Source organism: Falco rusticolus, chromosome 8, assembly GCF_015220075.1.
Source record: "Falco rusticolus isolate bFalRus1 chromosome 8, bFalRus1.pri, whole genome shotgun sequence".
NCBI classification, from domain to species: Eukaryota; Metazoa; Chordata; class Aves; order Falconiformes; family Falconidae; genus Falco; species Falco rusticolus.
In genome coordinates, this window is record NC_051194.1 from 47,633,414 (window position 1) to 47,650,111 (window position 16,698).

At 40.4% G+C, this 16,698-nt stretch overlaps 1 protein-coding gene across 5 annotated transcripts in view; it reads left to right on the forward strand.

Moving 5' to 3' along the window:
• OSBPL6 (oxysterol binding protein like 6) overlaps positions 1-16,698 on the forward strand; it is a 108,528-nt gene that overhangs the window by 43,300 nt on the left and 48,530 nt on the right. For all 5 annotated transcript variants that reach the window (XM_037398111.1, XM_037398113.1, XM_037398112.1 and 2 more), the window contains exon 2: positions 1,730-1,967. In XM_037398111.1, coding sequence (XP_037254008.1) covers positions 1,866-1,967 — 102 coding nt within the window. In that variant the 5' untranslated portion in view covers positions 1,730-1,865. The remainder of the gene's footprint in view (positions 1-1,729; positions 1,968-16,698) is intronic.

Genomic DNA, 16,698 nt, shown 5'->3' on the forward strand with positions numbered 1-16,698 from the left:
ATATTTTGACAGTGTTTGATAGGTAGCATTTGGCTGTTGACACAAATATCCTCTGTGCAGTTCTGAGTATCTATTTTTCTGTTCTCGGATGGAAATTAAATGCTTGGGTGGAGAGAAGTAAGAGAAAGCATCTAATACTCACAAAGAGGTATATATACATCACAGCGGCCGAGTAAACAGTAAAGAGAATGGCCCCTGTAGCTGTGGTCTGTGGTGGGTTAGCCCTGGCCAACAGCCATATGCCCACCCAGCTGCTCACTCTCCCCTGCCTCAGTGGCATGGGGGGGACAAAATGGGATGAGAAAGCTTGTGGGTTGAGATAAAGGCAGGGAGACTACTCATCAACTACTGTATGGACAAAACTCAGCTTAGGGAAAATTAATTTATTGCCAATTAAAATAGATTTGGGTAGTGAGAAATGAAGGACGTTAAAACACCACCTTTCCCCCTGTTTTTTCCATGTTCAGCATCACTCCTTTGTTCCTGACACCTCTAGTCTCCCCCTGCCCTGAGTGGCATGGAGGTGGTGGTGGTTGTGGTTGGCACATAGTAGTTTCTCCTTTTCACTCCTGCCTCCTCACACTTTTTCCCCTGTTCTGACATGAGTTCCCCACAGGCTCCAGTCCTTCATGGAAAAATCTGCTCAGCATGCGTGCTCCACGGGCTGCAGCTCCTTCAGGATTATCCATCTCCTCCAACGGCTGCAGGGAGTCTCTGCCTTGGTGCTTGGGGCACCTCCTCTTCCCCACCTTCTCTGACCCTGGTGTTCCCAGGGTTGTTTGTCACTTGTTTTATTCCTCCTTCCTCCTCCTCTGCCTTTATGGTGTTTTGTGCCTTTTCTTAAATATCTTTTTACTGAGGGGCTCAGCTGCGCCCTGCGGCAGGGCCACTGCAGAGCTGGCTGGAACTGGCTGTGTCTGGCCCTGGGCTGCCCGTGCCTCAGGGGGGCCGCCCGCCCCCACAGCCCCCGCGGCTGTGCCTGCGTGCCTAGAACACCCAACACGGCAGCCACAGTGTCAGCTTGGCCCTGGGTAGCTCCTGCCTTCATCAGTAGTTGGTTGGGTTTTTTTTTTAACCTGGGATTCAACAAATACATGATGAAAAGATTAATAACCCCAGGCCACAGTCTTGTGGCTGAAAGTGTTTTCTGGTCGAAGCGTTTTGTATTATCTTTCAGTCATCTTTGAGAGAGAGACGTGAGCGTGTGGTGAGCTCTGCACAATCTGAAAGGTGGTGATCTGTGAAACTTGATTGTCCAGCCCTTCAGCAAGGCCACCATCTTTGAAAGAGGGGCCTGCTTTTAAAAAACAACTTGCAGAGTCCTCAGTCTAATTGGCAGGATTTTTAAGAAGTGCTGAATATAATGGGGTGTTCAGTGGTTTGTGTGTTGTACAGGAACTCCGAAGGAATTACTTGATGTTTTGATATTATGCAAGATGGGATAACGACCCCTTGTCAAGGATTTGTAAACTTTGCCTGAGAAGTGGTGTAAATTCCTTAAGCTTTTCTGTAGGAGTTTTTGAAATAATGTGATATCACTTTCATCTTTTGTGAGAATGCAGAACAATATATATACGTGTTTGTACTAGGTAGTTGTTAGGAAAGGAAGTAAAAAAGTGGGAGATCTGTTGGATTAAATAGTGACTGTCAACATATTTCTTTGCTGCAGAGCTAATTTGGAGCGAAGGTGTATTCATTCACTCTTTCTCTCACATTCTTCTTTATTAAGGTGCAGTTCAGCTGAAACTGAATTCCTCTTTGACTGTCAATAAACTGTGAAACATGAGGATGCAGAAGACTATCCTTTGCCTTTTTGTACATGAGTGATAAGAGCACAAGATCATTACTACAAGTTTGCTGCAAAGATGAGTTCAGAGGAGAAGAGTGTATCTCCAGCTCACAAAACATCCACTCCATCACATAGAAGTGCCTCCTCTTCATCATCGTCTCAGAGGGACAGGAGGCAGGTAAGGAAAAGATCTAGATGTTTGTAACATCTGGTGAAATTATTCATTTATTCTTATAATATGGCTGTTAGTTCTCACTAGCTCTAAATTCACTTGCTTATAGCACTGGATAACATTACTATAGCCAAGAACTGCTGATTTTTTTTTAAATCACTCCCACTTTCTAAAGTGGTTTACAAAAGATTCAGAAGCAACATGGGCACTACGTGTAGCACTGGAGCAGGAAGGTTATAATCATGTGGGTAACTAGGAAACATGCTTTGAAGTTTTCTGGGAAGTGGTTTCTTGGGCAGCATGAACCTACCTGCTTCCAATTGTTTTGTCCTCTATGAATATCTCTTTTTGTAAATGTAACTACAGAGATATATTATCTTTTTACAAGGTGATATTTCAATTAAATTTAAGTAACACATTGTTCATCCTTTATAGAAGCACCTGATATTTTAAATATTATTTGATTTACTAAAAATTTACACTGATTGTCCCAGATCATATAGTACTAGTTCAGTTACGTCAGACTTCCATTTTCACGACACCCTTGTCTATATGGGTGTAATTTGTCTTTTCTGAAGGATCCATTTGAGATGAGGGCTGTAATATTTCCCCTCAAAACAGCCGGAGCATTCCTGTGGTTTTTTTAGGACTCGGAGTATAGTCTGGATCCAGTATCAGTGGGATCACTTCAGAAAGTATCAGAGCTACCCACTAAATTTCAGATAGTTGTTATCTGTATATTTACAAATGCAAAGGTTGATACTAAAAATTAGAACAGAAACATAATACTTTAAAACTTTGATCCATGGAAATCTTGAACACTAAATCATCGTCTGAGTTAGTTTAACATAATTATGTTTAAAAAAGAAATGTACAAAATGTAAGAATATAATGACTTCATAATCTAAAATATTGTGAAATTTTTTAAATTAATGCAATATTGGCTTCTTTTCAGCTTGACAAGGAAAAGAGGCAGGAGAAAGAACTTAAATAATTGTTTGCTGTGTTATGCATTTACTTGAATGGCTGTAGCTTAAGAACATTTTCACAGCTACTTGTATGGCAGCTGTGACACTTTTCTCAACTGCTGCTGATACAGTTTTTTTCCCTTACCTGAGTTATAAAAATTTTGAAAACTGAGAATTTTGATGAAAACTGTAACATTTACAGTTTTGAATGTAAATATTCTTACCATAAGGTATGTTCAAAATGTTAAACCAGGAGAAGAATTCTGATGTGTATTCAATAACATGTGAGAAATCACTCCGGAATTTTAAAAATAATTTCCATTGCTTTTCAGTGAAGCCAAAAATTGTATTCTTACAGGTGGTAAATATTTTCCCTTTCATGCTGTACAGGATTTGGGATACTTTACTCAGTTAAGTCCTGGTTAGCATATGATTTCCTCTTAATTTTTAGTAGTTCCATTTGGAGCAAGAATTTTGACATCTTTTATTTAAAGCATCAGTATATTTTATCTTCCACATTTATAGCCAAGTAAGGTGAATGCAAGACTTGTAGGAGCTGCTGAGCTCAGCTAAGAGCATAGTCTTTGAGTTCTTTATGTAATTAAGTAGTTTGGTATGATCATACAAGTGAGAATAAAAACAAAATTACCTTTTGGGAATACATTTTGCCGTAAAACTAATGGCTACCATATCTGTTACCATAGCAACGGGGTAGAGCAAAGTATACCTGTCATCATAATGAAATGGATGCTTAAGTTCATATTTGGTCACTGAAACGTGAAGCATGATTTTAAAATAATGCTGAAGAGGTCGACGGTGTAATGCATCTAGAGCTCTCTTGGATCCAATAATGTCTGATAGTGCTTAACAAGCATATTTAGGAATGTAAATGTGGACTGGAAAGGCTACTGCTAGGCGTTAATTTTTTTGCTTTAGAGTGCTTTTCAGTGTTAAAGGCAGAGAAATATGCAGGAGAACGAATGGGTGGGCAATTTTTTCTGCAATGAAACTGAGGTACAGCATACAACACAGTGTGAGGTGCAATGATACTATATTCAGGGAAATAAACATACAAATGTTTCCCTTGTGCATGTAGACACAGTAAATCAACCAGCTTCATCATACCAGCTACTGTAACAACTGTATTTCTAATTTCTTTCTTTTCTTCTGGCATTATTTGTGTTTATCTTGATTTTCATAGGCTTTCCCTCACATTCAATGATAGGTAGGGGATTTTGGTTCAGGGGCTGTTGGGCTTTACTTTGAAAAGGCTTGAAAATTGTGCCTTGCTGTCTCCTTGGACTTTTCATAGCAGCTAGGAGAAAAGCACCCTTCCTGAAGGGCTAATATGTATGGGTGTGGAAAGTGATGTGACTGGATGAAGTGTCAATGTAGCTTTCATTGTCATATGTGAGGATAGCACTTGATATTTCTAGATAGTTAATGACTGAAGTCTTCTCATCATATAATTCTTGTCAAAGTCATACTGGCAATTATGGAACAGTTTCCCAATAAATTATGGCACAGGAGGCTCAATGAATGTGAACATGACTGATAAATCATTTCAGTGAGAGTGGAAAATGTCATGCTGCATTATGCTGGCATTTTAAGGCAGCTTTCTTATTTGCACAATATACATCACCTAAGAGAATTAGCAGTCAGCAAAAGCTTTGACATTGCCAATTTGCAGGCTCCATGACTAAGTAATTGGTAAATGAACAGACTACTGAAGCCAGCAATAACCAAAAAACTGGGTTCAGATTTTTGTCGTCGTAGGAATTTCAGTGTCATTAATTTTCATCAAAATCATGGTTAATTTGGACTATTAGATAGAATGTGGCCTAGGACCAACTTGGTTTGTTTAACCCCTGAGCTGAGCAGAGTGGGAGTGGCAGGGCAGTTGTAGTGTCCTTCATAGGAATACTTTAGAATGGAGCAACAGCAGTTTTTCCTACTGTGGAGCTGTTGCAGAGCATAGAACCCCTGTCATTTCCACTGTTAGGGGATCTCCCTAAGAAAACTAAGAGTCCCCACACAAAGTTGTGCATAAAAACTGCAGTTCTGACAGCCTTTTATGTGGGCTGTGCTGGAAAGGGAGATTTTTTTTTTTCATCCCTCGTGAAACTCTGAAAAGGCTAGTTGTATTCTGTTGCACAACAAAAAGGAGGAAAACTAATACCGTTTTTAGAAAGTACAGCTGAATATGATAAAATCGTGTTGTGTATTCAGTTTGATGGGTGTGAGTTATGTATAAATATTCCATATTTTATTTATTGACTAAGTATGCAAGTCACACTGCATGCTGTAATATGTTATATATTCTCTGCAATGCATGTGTAGTAATACTGTACTGAGAAGGAAGTAAATACATTATAGAGTTAGCAGCGTGCAGTTTGGTAAACTGGGGCCTGATCTCAAGCTATTTAAACAGAGGGAGTGATATAGGAGAGTAATAATGAAACTGAACAAAGGAAAGATTTTGACTTTTCTGACCAACATCTAAAGGCTAGCTAATACATGATGTGAAGTGGATTTAGCTATGCCTGTTATTTAAATGCAAGGATTTATCTTCCAATGTCTCAATTTTCTTTTTCGGGGCAGGGATGACCAGCTGTTATCTCCTTCTCTCTCTGTTTCTCTTTGTCAGACTGCTGTTTCAACAAATCCGTGGTTGTTTTCCCACACAGCAAACACAAAGGAGAAAAGCTTTTAGTCTTATTGCGCTGAGCTTTGAGTCCAAAATTTTTTTTCTTTCTTTTAAGAGCAATATTGACTAACAGGAGAAAGGATGTACTCAAGGGAGACAGAAAGGACTGAGTTTGGGCAGGTGATGTTTACTTGGTCTTGAAATTTAGGAGCGGAGCATGATTGCAAAGTCAAGTCTCTGGTCTTGCCTAGATGTCTATGCTGGAAAATGCCTGGTTAGCTTTTTATAACCACTGTGTTTTAGTTGCCTAAGTAATCACCTGAAAGCATTATTTCCTAAGGCAGGTATCAGCATTTTGTAGATAAACAGGCTGTAATGATGATGGAAGGGTCAAGTCATTTGTCAGCAGCAACCTTAACTAAACCTTAGTTTACAGAGTATCTGGAGAACTATAACAAAGTTATTGCAGTAGGTGTATCTGGGAGTAAAATGCATAGTACCTGAAAAAAAGGACAAAAAGGACTATTAATCATTATTTAGATATAGAGATACAGTAGTAATCTAGGCCTCACAGTCCTATGCACTGTATTAAGCATGTAATAAAAGGTAGTCACTAGCATAAAGTGCTGATTAGATGAGATGGACATAGATTGGGAGCAGAAAAAGAGAGGTGACTTGTCTGTTGTCTCTTTCATTAACTAATGATAAAGCATAATGAGAAAAGATGTGCATAATAGGAAAATGTCATGGCTTCTATGTCATTTCTAGAGTTTCATGCTTCCAGCTAAGATTAAGAAAAGTAGAATCATGAAGGGAAGTCTCTTGGCTAAGAAAACTGCCATCAAGTTTTTTCCCAGAAATGAGCTGCAAATTTTTCATAAATGGTACTGCAGGACCATCAGGTTCTGTGAAGCTGAGTTCATGTAGGCCGTCTGCATGCCAGAGCAAGTGCATGGTGCTGGGGGAGAAGTGAGAAGTGCCAGAAGTAGAGTGCTGAGCTGTGCAGTGCAGAGGGGAAAAGGTACTTGATTTAGAGAGTGAGACTCTTGGTTAGGAAATGAATAGGTGAAAGAAATGAGTAGGACAGAGAGAACTGGGTGGGCCAAATGTTTCATGTCCTACAACCTCATGAAGCTAAGAAGCAAGGCCTGGTTTGTAGGGAGAAAAACAACTGGCTGAAAAAGTAAGGGCAGAGTAGAGAGAAGGAAAGCAAGGAGAGAGGTGGTGGGGTTTTTTTTGTGACCAGGAGTATCTGGGAGAGCTGATTGGTGTGTAGAAGAAAAAAAAAACCCAAATAGGTACAAACAGTCTTTTATTCTAACTGCTTTATGTTTAAGAAGCTCTTTTTATGGGGTTATTCTAAGCAATAGCAGATTCACTTTTAATCTGTCCCACAGAAAAAGTGGTCTAGTATTTGAGACTGGAGGTACTTAAGGTAAAATGCTGGGGGTTAAAATGAGAGACCTGCTGTTGCTATTGCTTTGGCTCCTGTTGCTGCTACACCTTTCTGGGCAGCTCAATGGGAAGTAGCAAAGCAGTGGCAATGGGAAGGGTCATGGCAGGAGCAGCTGCAGTGGCATTTCAGCCACTAGTGCTTTTCCCTTGGTAGGCTAGGTTGGCAGGGTGAGGTCCATCACGTACACAGATTCATCTTTCCTGGTGGAAGTTAAAGTGCTTTGAAAGAATCTCTCTCTTTTCATTGTCCTATTTTTCCTGGCAGACTGGGAACAATTGGGTGTCTGAGAGTTTGTGAAGGGATAGGAAGGAGTGTTTGTGCTCATGTAGTTTAATTTTTTGGTTGTAATATATTGAGATGCCTCAAATTCAACTTTTTTTTTGTTTGTTTGTTTGGTTGGTTTGGTTTTATGACCAGTTAGGATCAGTGACATAATATCAAGGACAATTTTGTGGCTTCATTATAGATTTCTGCCTCATAAACAATGACAATATAATCAATTGGCATTTTTACCATGCCTGCCTATCTGTCCAGTGTGCCTTAGACAGTGTTGCTCATACAAGATTGGAATATAATATAATGTAGTATATTCTATGTGGAAGAGAAGTCTTAGCACATTTATATCCCTTCTTTATTTTTAAACTGAGTAGCAACCTACGTGCTCGCTCACTGTTGTCAGCCTGATGTGACATCTAGGAAAAAAATCTTGGTGATTACCTGTAAATTTCACTTGTTCCTGTCTCTCTGTGACTTTAAAAGAAAGGAAGGCAGGGATGAACAGTCGTCTAGTAGATATGGTACACATCTGAGAACATGGAGCCTTATTTCCTAGCTTTGCTCTGTAGCAAAGTTTAGACTTCTAAGAGCATTTTTACTTCTCAGTAGTTTATGAGATTTATTTCAATAATAATTATTAATATCTTTTAAGAATTTCAAACTGAAGATGCTACTAAATGCCAAATACTGTTATTACAGTGATTTAATTATCTTTTACTTTTTTCCTAATTAACTCTCTTCACATAATACAGTTGAAACAGCATTAGAGCAGAAAGTGTTAAGTGAATACCTTAAAAGCAACAACTCACTGGAGCAAGCAAATGTTCTGAGGAAGCCAAATAATAAAGTGCCAAAATTGTTAAGAAAAACATGCAACTATTCTTTAAATTGGTTAGTTGCTGCTACTCCACAACATATTTTTTTTCCCTGTGCCTATAGTAGAGTCTAGACATGTTCCTTAAGTTCAGGAGGTAGGGGGTCTTACTTCAGTATCTGAAAAAAAAGTCTGAAACAATGTAATTTATGAAGCTGTAGAACACCCGTGTGAGTTACATTAAGTTCAATGTCATAGCACTTGTCTTGAATGAAATCATAAATCTCAGGCCTGTTTAAGATTCCTTTTTCATCACTCAAATGGGTAACAGTGAACTACTTGGTGAGCTAACATTTATAGGTGGCACAATCAGACCTTCAGTAGAACGTAAAGACTTTCAAGTGAAGTGCTCTGGACTACAGATTTGTCTGGTGATGGGATAGGAACCTGTGTAAGTGAGACTCGGAGGGGACTGGTGCAGATTGACACTAGGGGTGAGGCAGGCCCCCCGAGCACGAATGCTGATGGGTGCACTGAAAGTATGAGACATTCCTGCTCTGGCACTGGGAATCCTTGGGGGCAGGGCTGCTGGCATGTATTGGCAGCAAAACATGCCCAGGAGCCCAGTTAAGACTGAATGCAGCCGGCTCGCTGTCTGTATGTTGTGAAGCCAGCCTGCAGGCATGCAGCAGATGTCCCTCATCCTGTGCCTATATTTCTGCCTAGAATTTACTCAGTTAATACATGGCAACCAGAAGAAGTACATCTGTGTGCATGTGCACTGGATAGACCCTTTCCAATCTGATATTTGGATCACAAGTGCCCCTGCCCTTGGTAATATCTGTAGTGGTTTGAACACAAGATCTCCCAGAGTACAGTCCTGGAGATTAATAGAGGGAGATGCTGCCTCTTTCTAAGAAAAAATTGGTCTTAAAGCTGTTAAAGACATAAAATGGTTGGAGAAGTCAAGGAGAGACAGCCTAGTGTACAAGTGTCCTCGTTTTCGTTAAACCACGACAACAAGGCAAACCAGCACAATAAAATGTCTGAAAGACCTGTGAGGGGAAAAAAGGCTGTGTGGGAGACTTGGTCCCGTTCTTGACAGTGATAGTGTGCATGCCACGCTGCCCCACGGGGCCACACGTACGTGTTCTCTGAGCTGCATAAACATTGCGATCTGAGTTATCTTACCTCTAGGAGTGCTTTATAGACTGCATGGAGAATGCTAAAGTTCAGATATGTGCTATGAAGAAAGATTTAATTTTTTAAACTGTGTCAGTTTGATTAGAAATGGCATATGTAGTTATCTTCTATTACAAAAGCTGTGAAATTGCTCACATAAAAGCTTAATTACCCATGACAGATAAAGTGGTGTTTTCAGAACATGGTCACTCTTAACATTCTTCCTGTATCATTCTTATTTTTTCCCCTCTACCATATATGCACATCCATAGCTATGTGTGCATGTCTCACTTTCCTTGAAAATATAAACTAAAATATCAGGTTGTATGTTTTAAAAAAATGAATATTCATACAATTAAAGTGTCCTCAAACACTGAGTGATATTATCATAACATGCACTCATTTTTTAACTGCAACTTGATCCAAAATGGGCTGTCTGGGATCAATGAGGAATGTGTATGTACACACACACATGAATTCAGAGGGAAAAAGTGCAACTCTTCTGAAGTGCTATTTAGGATTTCTGGGAAATGGGGGGAAAACAAAGAGAGGCATGATTTTATTTTCATTTCCTCAGTGGAGAGGAAAGACACAAAAGTGAAAAGGGGAGGGAGGTTAATGGCAGCTTTCAAACGAAGGCTTCTGTTTTCAAGACAACATGCATGATTGGGTTTATCCACATTCAAGACATGCAAATGTATTAGGCAGAATAAATATATGCCTTAGTAAAGTATTTGCTGTTCTGACATCCTTCTATTTTATACTGGGATTGAAAATGAAGCTGTCATACCCAAACTTCCCAGCCCCCCCCCCCCCCCCCCAGTACAATATCCCCCACCCCCCCCAGTACAATAAGACTTCCTGTAAAAAAAAACAAAAAGTGATGAAGTTTTTCACCCCCCCCTTTTTGCTAGCTCCTGTATTTTTGTACTGCATATATTAAAGTTTAAAGAATATTGAGAAAGTCTAAGTGGGTAGCTTACACAAGGATGTGAAAGAGAGTCCCAGGAAGAAAGGACTTTCTTTTGAATCTACACACTTTTTAAAGTGAGTTTCCAGCTTTTTTGCCTATTATTTCTGTTAATTTAGACTCCTTTGCAAGCATTCATTAAAGTGAAAATTGCATATATTTTCTGAAGGCCATTCAGTTTGTCTAAAGTGGTTTCGTTAATTAACCAAATAACATATCAAGGAATGGTTTTCTTTTCTGTATGTAATTTTATTTTTCCTCCTTTTTTTATTAACTATATCAGCAATTATAAAATTAATTGCTAGCCTGAGACTAGTGAAATATCCATCCTTTTAATTGTCATTATTCTATAGTCATAGAAAAGCTTTGCATCACTACCAAACATTTAAATTCTCTCTCTCAGATGTGTCAATTAATTTATCTGTTTGGTCTCTTTTGAGATAAGTGTGTCAACATCTAAAGTGTGAAAGGAGAAGATTGTCATTAAAGAATCAGGCTGCAACCTGGTAGGCGTTCCAAACCATAGAGAGAAGATTGCTGTTACAATAGCAAAGAGAAGATCGCTGGTGCAATGATAGCTCTTTCTGCTTTATCTAGTTGTGCTAGTACTTCCCTTCGAGAAGCTCTTCAGAGGAGTAAGAACTTAATTCTCTTCAGAGTTTGTCAAAAAGTACCCTGAAAAGCAAAAGCTTCTTTGCTTCCAGAGCCTAAAAGCATTGTTCTGAGGTACCACGTACAATACAGAGCTGGAATTCCGAAAAGGGCTGACAGAGAGCTCATGAGTTAACAAATCCTTGACATTTCTGTAATGCAAGAAGTGTTTTATTTTGCATGTTCCAGAAAAGAAGTAGACACGTACATGCAAGCTGCTGCTTAGATATACTTGTCTTTCAGTAAAAAGGTTACAAAGAGAAAATGTTGCACTTAAGCACATTTCTGTATAAGATGAGCATGTGCTACAAGAAGAAAAAAAAGAAAGATTAACTACATGTGCTATTCATAAAGTATTGTTTAGTTCCTTTGTCTGTTGGTTGATAGCTGAGATTGTTGAAAGCAGCTATGGAGCAGTGTCAATAGAAGAGACTGAGGATGAGAATAGGACCACGGTTGCTTTATACAAATTAAAAAAAAAATGTGCTGGAAGAAACAAAGGAGAAATACATTGATAGAGAGATGTGGTTGTTTTGCTTTATACTCACGCTTCTCTCACAATGATATTCAAGAATTTCTTTATTCCACTATCAACAAAATGAAAGCCAAAACTGACTGAGATAAAAGCAAGCATCAAGGTTGTTCCCTTTGCAAATAATATTGCAGATTAATTCAGCATATGTCACAGCTTTGTTTAAAAGGTAGTAAAACCTGGTACGTCTGCAGTCAATTCTGTGTCTACCTTATTACTGCTGCTGTATTTCAGATAACTGGAGAATACTGTTGTTCTTAGTTTGAGAGAAAGTGATTAAAGATTGTACTTCATACTAAATGGTATTCAAATAAGCATAGGTTTGTGCAGGGGCAGCTGTGTTGCAAAAAGAATGCCAGTGAATAGTGGATAATAAAAGATACAGTAGTGAGCCCTTTGGGTTGAAAAAAAACAACACAAAAAACCCAGACAGAAAAACTCTATTTTGAATTACTGTATAGAACAGTGTATGTCTAGGCCCTGTGGTTATGGGTGTTGAAGACTCCTGAATGCTGTGAGCAAACAAAATGACCCACCAAATCTTTTTCATTAGTTAACTGTTAGCCACGTTGGACACATTTCTGAACTAAAGAGAGTATGTGTCCAATGTGAGTGATAAATTCCTCACCAACTTGTCTTTTTCTTGGAAATGAATAAATTACAATTTAGAGAGAACTCACTGTGTTAAATATTACTCATTCCATTAAGTAATTAAGCAGCGAAGCAGAAAGGAGAGGCACGAGTGCCAGACTTGTCCTTCACTGGATTTCCTATTTCTGCTTACCCAGTATCTTTTTTCTTTCCTTACCTTCCCTTTGAAAACAGTTGAATGTCTTTTCTGTTAATGGGAAGTCAGAGTCAGTTAAGAAATGTTAGGGTCTTCAGCCTCTGGCCTGATGGAGATCAGACACTCCATGTGCTGGTATTTGTTATGGAGGACGAGGTGAATGGGTCACTGAACTCTTCAACTGAGAAATGAAGTTGTCAAGATATATAGAAAGATATGTAAAACACATTTTCCATTCTTCGCCTCTAGAGAAGATCCTCACATGTCTTTGGGGAAAAAAAAAGGAAAAAAATGCAGGGCAGAAATCAACATTTGTTTTCCCCATGTGTAGGCTTGTTAGCAGCATTTTGGGCAAATATGTGCTTTACATACATAATGTATGTTGTGAATAATCTCAGCTGAAGGAAGGACTGTAGTGAGGACTAAGATTTAACAATGGAATTACAAAGCAATTTCAGTTAAATTTGTAATCTTGCTGAATTCATTTCCAAGAGCACACAGAATTTCATGGTGCTGATGTTTTTATCCAGGGCAAGCCAGCTATAGTGCCCAAGTAATCCTGAAACATGAGGGATGTGTGGAGTGGAGCAGTGCAGAGGTTGATTTTGTCTGCCTCTATTGTTGGATTGAAAGGAATGAGTACTAGGTTGATTGATATGCCTGGATGAATGGATTATTCATTTTTCTATGTGATTATAAACAAAACCCAGAAGCTGTATTGATCTGCCTCTTTTTTTTCTTTTTCTTACTAGCTTTTTTTAACTGCTTCCTTTACTAACTATTTTTCTCGTTAAAACAAAAAAATCTTGATGATAACTTAAAGATGGGGAATAAACAAGAGGAGTTAGAGGTGTGAGCAGGCCTGCAGGGCTGTGATCTTGTTGGCATCATGGAGTCATGGTGGGATGGCTTTTATGACTGGAGTGTTGGAATGGAAGGAGACAGGCTCTTTAGGAAGGACAGGCAGGGGAGACAAGGAGAGGATGTTGCCTTGTGTGTCAATGACTAGCTGGAGTGCATGGAGCTCCACCTGGGGCTGGAAGAGGAGCCAACCAAGAACTTATGGGTCAGAATTAAAGGGAGGGCAGGGACAGGTGACATTTACAGTGAGTGCCTGCCACAGGCAACCTGACCAGGAAGACCTGAGCAGGTAAGGCCTTCTATAGACAGCAGTAGCCTCACATTCACAAGCCCTGGTCCTCATGCGGGACTTCAGCCACCTTGATACCTGTTGGAGGGACAACACGGCAGGGCATAAGCAATCCAGGAGGTTCCTTAATGAATATATTGTCGGTAAATTCCTTCTCCAAGTGATAGAGGAGCCAATGAGGAGAGGTGCTATGCTGGACCTTGTTCTCCTCAACAAGGAAGGGCAGGTGGGGAATGCAAAGCTTAAGGGCAGCCTTGCCTGCATTGACCATGAAATGGTGGATTTCAACATCCTTAGGGCATCAAGGAGGGTGCACAGCAAGCTTGCTACCCTAGACTTCAGGAGAGCAGATTTTGGTCTCATTGGGGATCTGCTTGGTAGAGTACCATGAGGTAAAGCCCTGGAGGGAAGAAGGGCCCAAGAAAGCTGGTTAATATTCAAGGATCACCTCCTCCAAGCTCAGGAGCGATGCCTCCCAACAAAGAGGAAGTCTGGAAAAAAACACCAGGAAGCCTGCATGGATGAACAAGGAGCTCCTGGGCAAACTCAAACACAAAAAGCAAGCCTATAGAGGGTGGAAGCAAGGACAAGTAACCTGTGAAGAATGCAGAGAAACTGTCTGAGCAGCCAGGGCCCAGGTTAGAAAAACTAAAGCCCTGACAGAATTAAATCTGGTCAGGGATGTCAAGGGCAACAAAAAAAGCATCTGTAAGTATGTCAGTGATAAAAGGAAGACTAGGGAAAATGGGGAAAATGTGGGCCCTCTCCGGAAGGAGACAGGAGACCTGATTACCCAGGACATGGAGAAGGCTGAGGTAATCAAAACTCTTTTGCCTTGGTCTTCCCTGGTGAGTGCTCTAGCCACATCACCCAAGTCACAAAAGGCAAAGGCGGGGACTGGTAGCATGAAGAATAACCCACTATAGGTGCAGGTGAGGTTCAAGACCACCTAAGGAACCTGAAGGTGCATAAGTCTGTGGGATTTGCTGAGATGCATCCATGGGTCCCATCCAGGGAACTGGCAGATGAAGTGGCTAAGCTGCTATCCATCATATTTGAGAAGTCATGCCAGTCCAGTGAAGTTCCCACTGACTGGAAAAGGGGAAATGTAACACCCATTTTTAAAAAGGGAAAAAAGGAAGACCTGGGGAACCTCAGGCCGGTCAGTCTCACCTCTGTGCCCAGCAAGATCATGGACAGATACTCCTGGAAACTGTGCTAAGGCACACAGGAAATAAGGAGGTGATTGGTGACAGCCAACATGGCTTCACTAAGGGAAAATTGTGCCTGACTAAGCTGGTGGCTTTCTACAACAGGATTACAGTGTTGGTGGATAAGGGAAGAGCAACCGAAATGATCTACCTGGAACTTGTGCAAAGCATTTGATGCTGTCCCTCATGACATCCTTGCCTCTAAACTGGAGAGACCATGGATTTGATGGATGGATCACTCAGTGGATAAGGAATGGGCTGGATGGTTGCACTCAAAGACTTCTGGTCAATGGCTCCATGTCCAAGTGGAGACCAGTGACAAGTGGTGTTCCTGAGGGGTCAGTATTGGGACCAGCACTGTTTAATCCTTTGTTGGCAACATGGACGCTGGGATTGAGTGCACCCTCAGCAATTTTGCCAATGACACCAAGCTGTGTGCTGTGGCAATCACACTGAAGGGAAGGGGTGCCATCCAGAGGGACCTTGACAGGCTTGAGAGGTGGGCCTGTGCAAACCCCATGAAGTTCAACAAGGCCAAATACAAGATGCTGCACATGGGTAGGGCCAATCCCAAGCACAAATACAGGCTGGGCAGAGAATGGAGTGAGAGCAGCCCTGAGGAGAAGGACTTGGGGGTGTTGGTGGATAAGCTCAACATGACTGGGCAACGTGCACTTGCAGCCCAGAAAGCCAGCTGAATCCTGAGCTGCATCAAAAGAAGCATGGCCAGCAGGTTGAGGGAGGTGATTCTCCCCCTCTACTCTGCTCTGATTACACCCCACCTGGAGTACTGCATTCAGCTCTGGGCCCCCCAACATAAGAAGGATGAGAATAAATCCAGAGTACAGCCATGAAGATGATCAGAGGGCTGGAGCCCTTCTCCTGTGAAGACAGGCTGAGTGTTGGGTTTGCTCAGCCTGGAGAAGAGAAGACTCTGGGGAGACCTTATTGCAGCCTTTCAGTACCTCAAGGGGAACTAGAAGAAAGCTGGAGAGGGACTTTTTACAATGGCATGTTGTGATAGGACAAGGGGTAATGGCGTTAAACTGAAAGAGGGTAGATTTAGATTAGGTATTAGGAAGAAATTCTTTACTGTGAGGGTGGCAAGACAGTTGCCCAGGAAAGTTGTGGATGCCCCATCACTGGAAGTGTTCAAGGCCAAGTTAGAAGTGGCTTTGAGCATCCTGGTCAAAAGTGGAAGGTGTCCCTGCCCTGAGTCCTTTCAACTCAGACCATTCTTTGGTTCCAAGATCTAAATAATTTTTATTTCTGTGACGCTAAATAACTAAATTCCTGCATTACAAAAATATCTGCTTACCAAAGTATCAAACAAATGTGTATTTTCTAGCTGTACATTTGCAGAAAAACAAAATGCATTAATGGAAAACATTTTGCACCAAGTAATGTCTCAATATTATGCTAGAGACATGTAAAAAATTTAAAGAAATTATTTTGTGTCAGTATAATGGTGGTCATGACAGAAAAAATTGGAAAGCAGACATTTACAGAAAACAAGACAAGATGTCTTGAAGTAAAGACTGTAAAGAAGGCAATTTTATTTCAAAAGTGTTCATTTTCTTATTTCCAAACAAAGAGCTGAATAAGTCAGCATTCATTAAAGTGCTGTTAGCTAATAATGTATTTTGTAACTGAAGTGGAACTGTAATGACTGAGGGCTGATTTAAAATAAAAAATAAAGGCACAAAACCCCCTTGCCTTAAAGTCATGCAATTGAAAATGTCACTGGTAATCTGGCAAGCCAAGGGCTATTGGGTTACTCCACTCTAAATATTGTACAAAATGATATTGCAGTTATGTAACAACAAACTGCATGGGCTGCTACATATGAGACCTTCAGAACATCTGTGTTGGGCATTGCTCCATCTCAAGATGGAGCGATTCCTGCCTGCCAAACAAAACTGGCAAGAAAGTTGGGAGTCGTCCTGATTATGCTAATGAAGTGACATTTTAATCTTTCTTGGAGGAACAGATTCAGGTTCTCTTGTATATTGTTTCAATGTGATACTGTGTGCATAAGTAGCATTTCGTATATTCAATGAGAAAACTTTATCGTAGTTTATCATTAATAACTT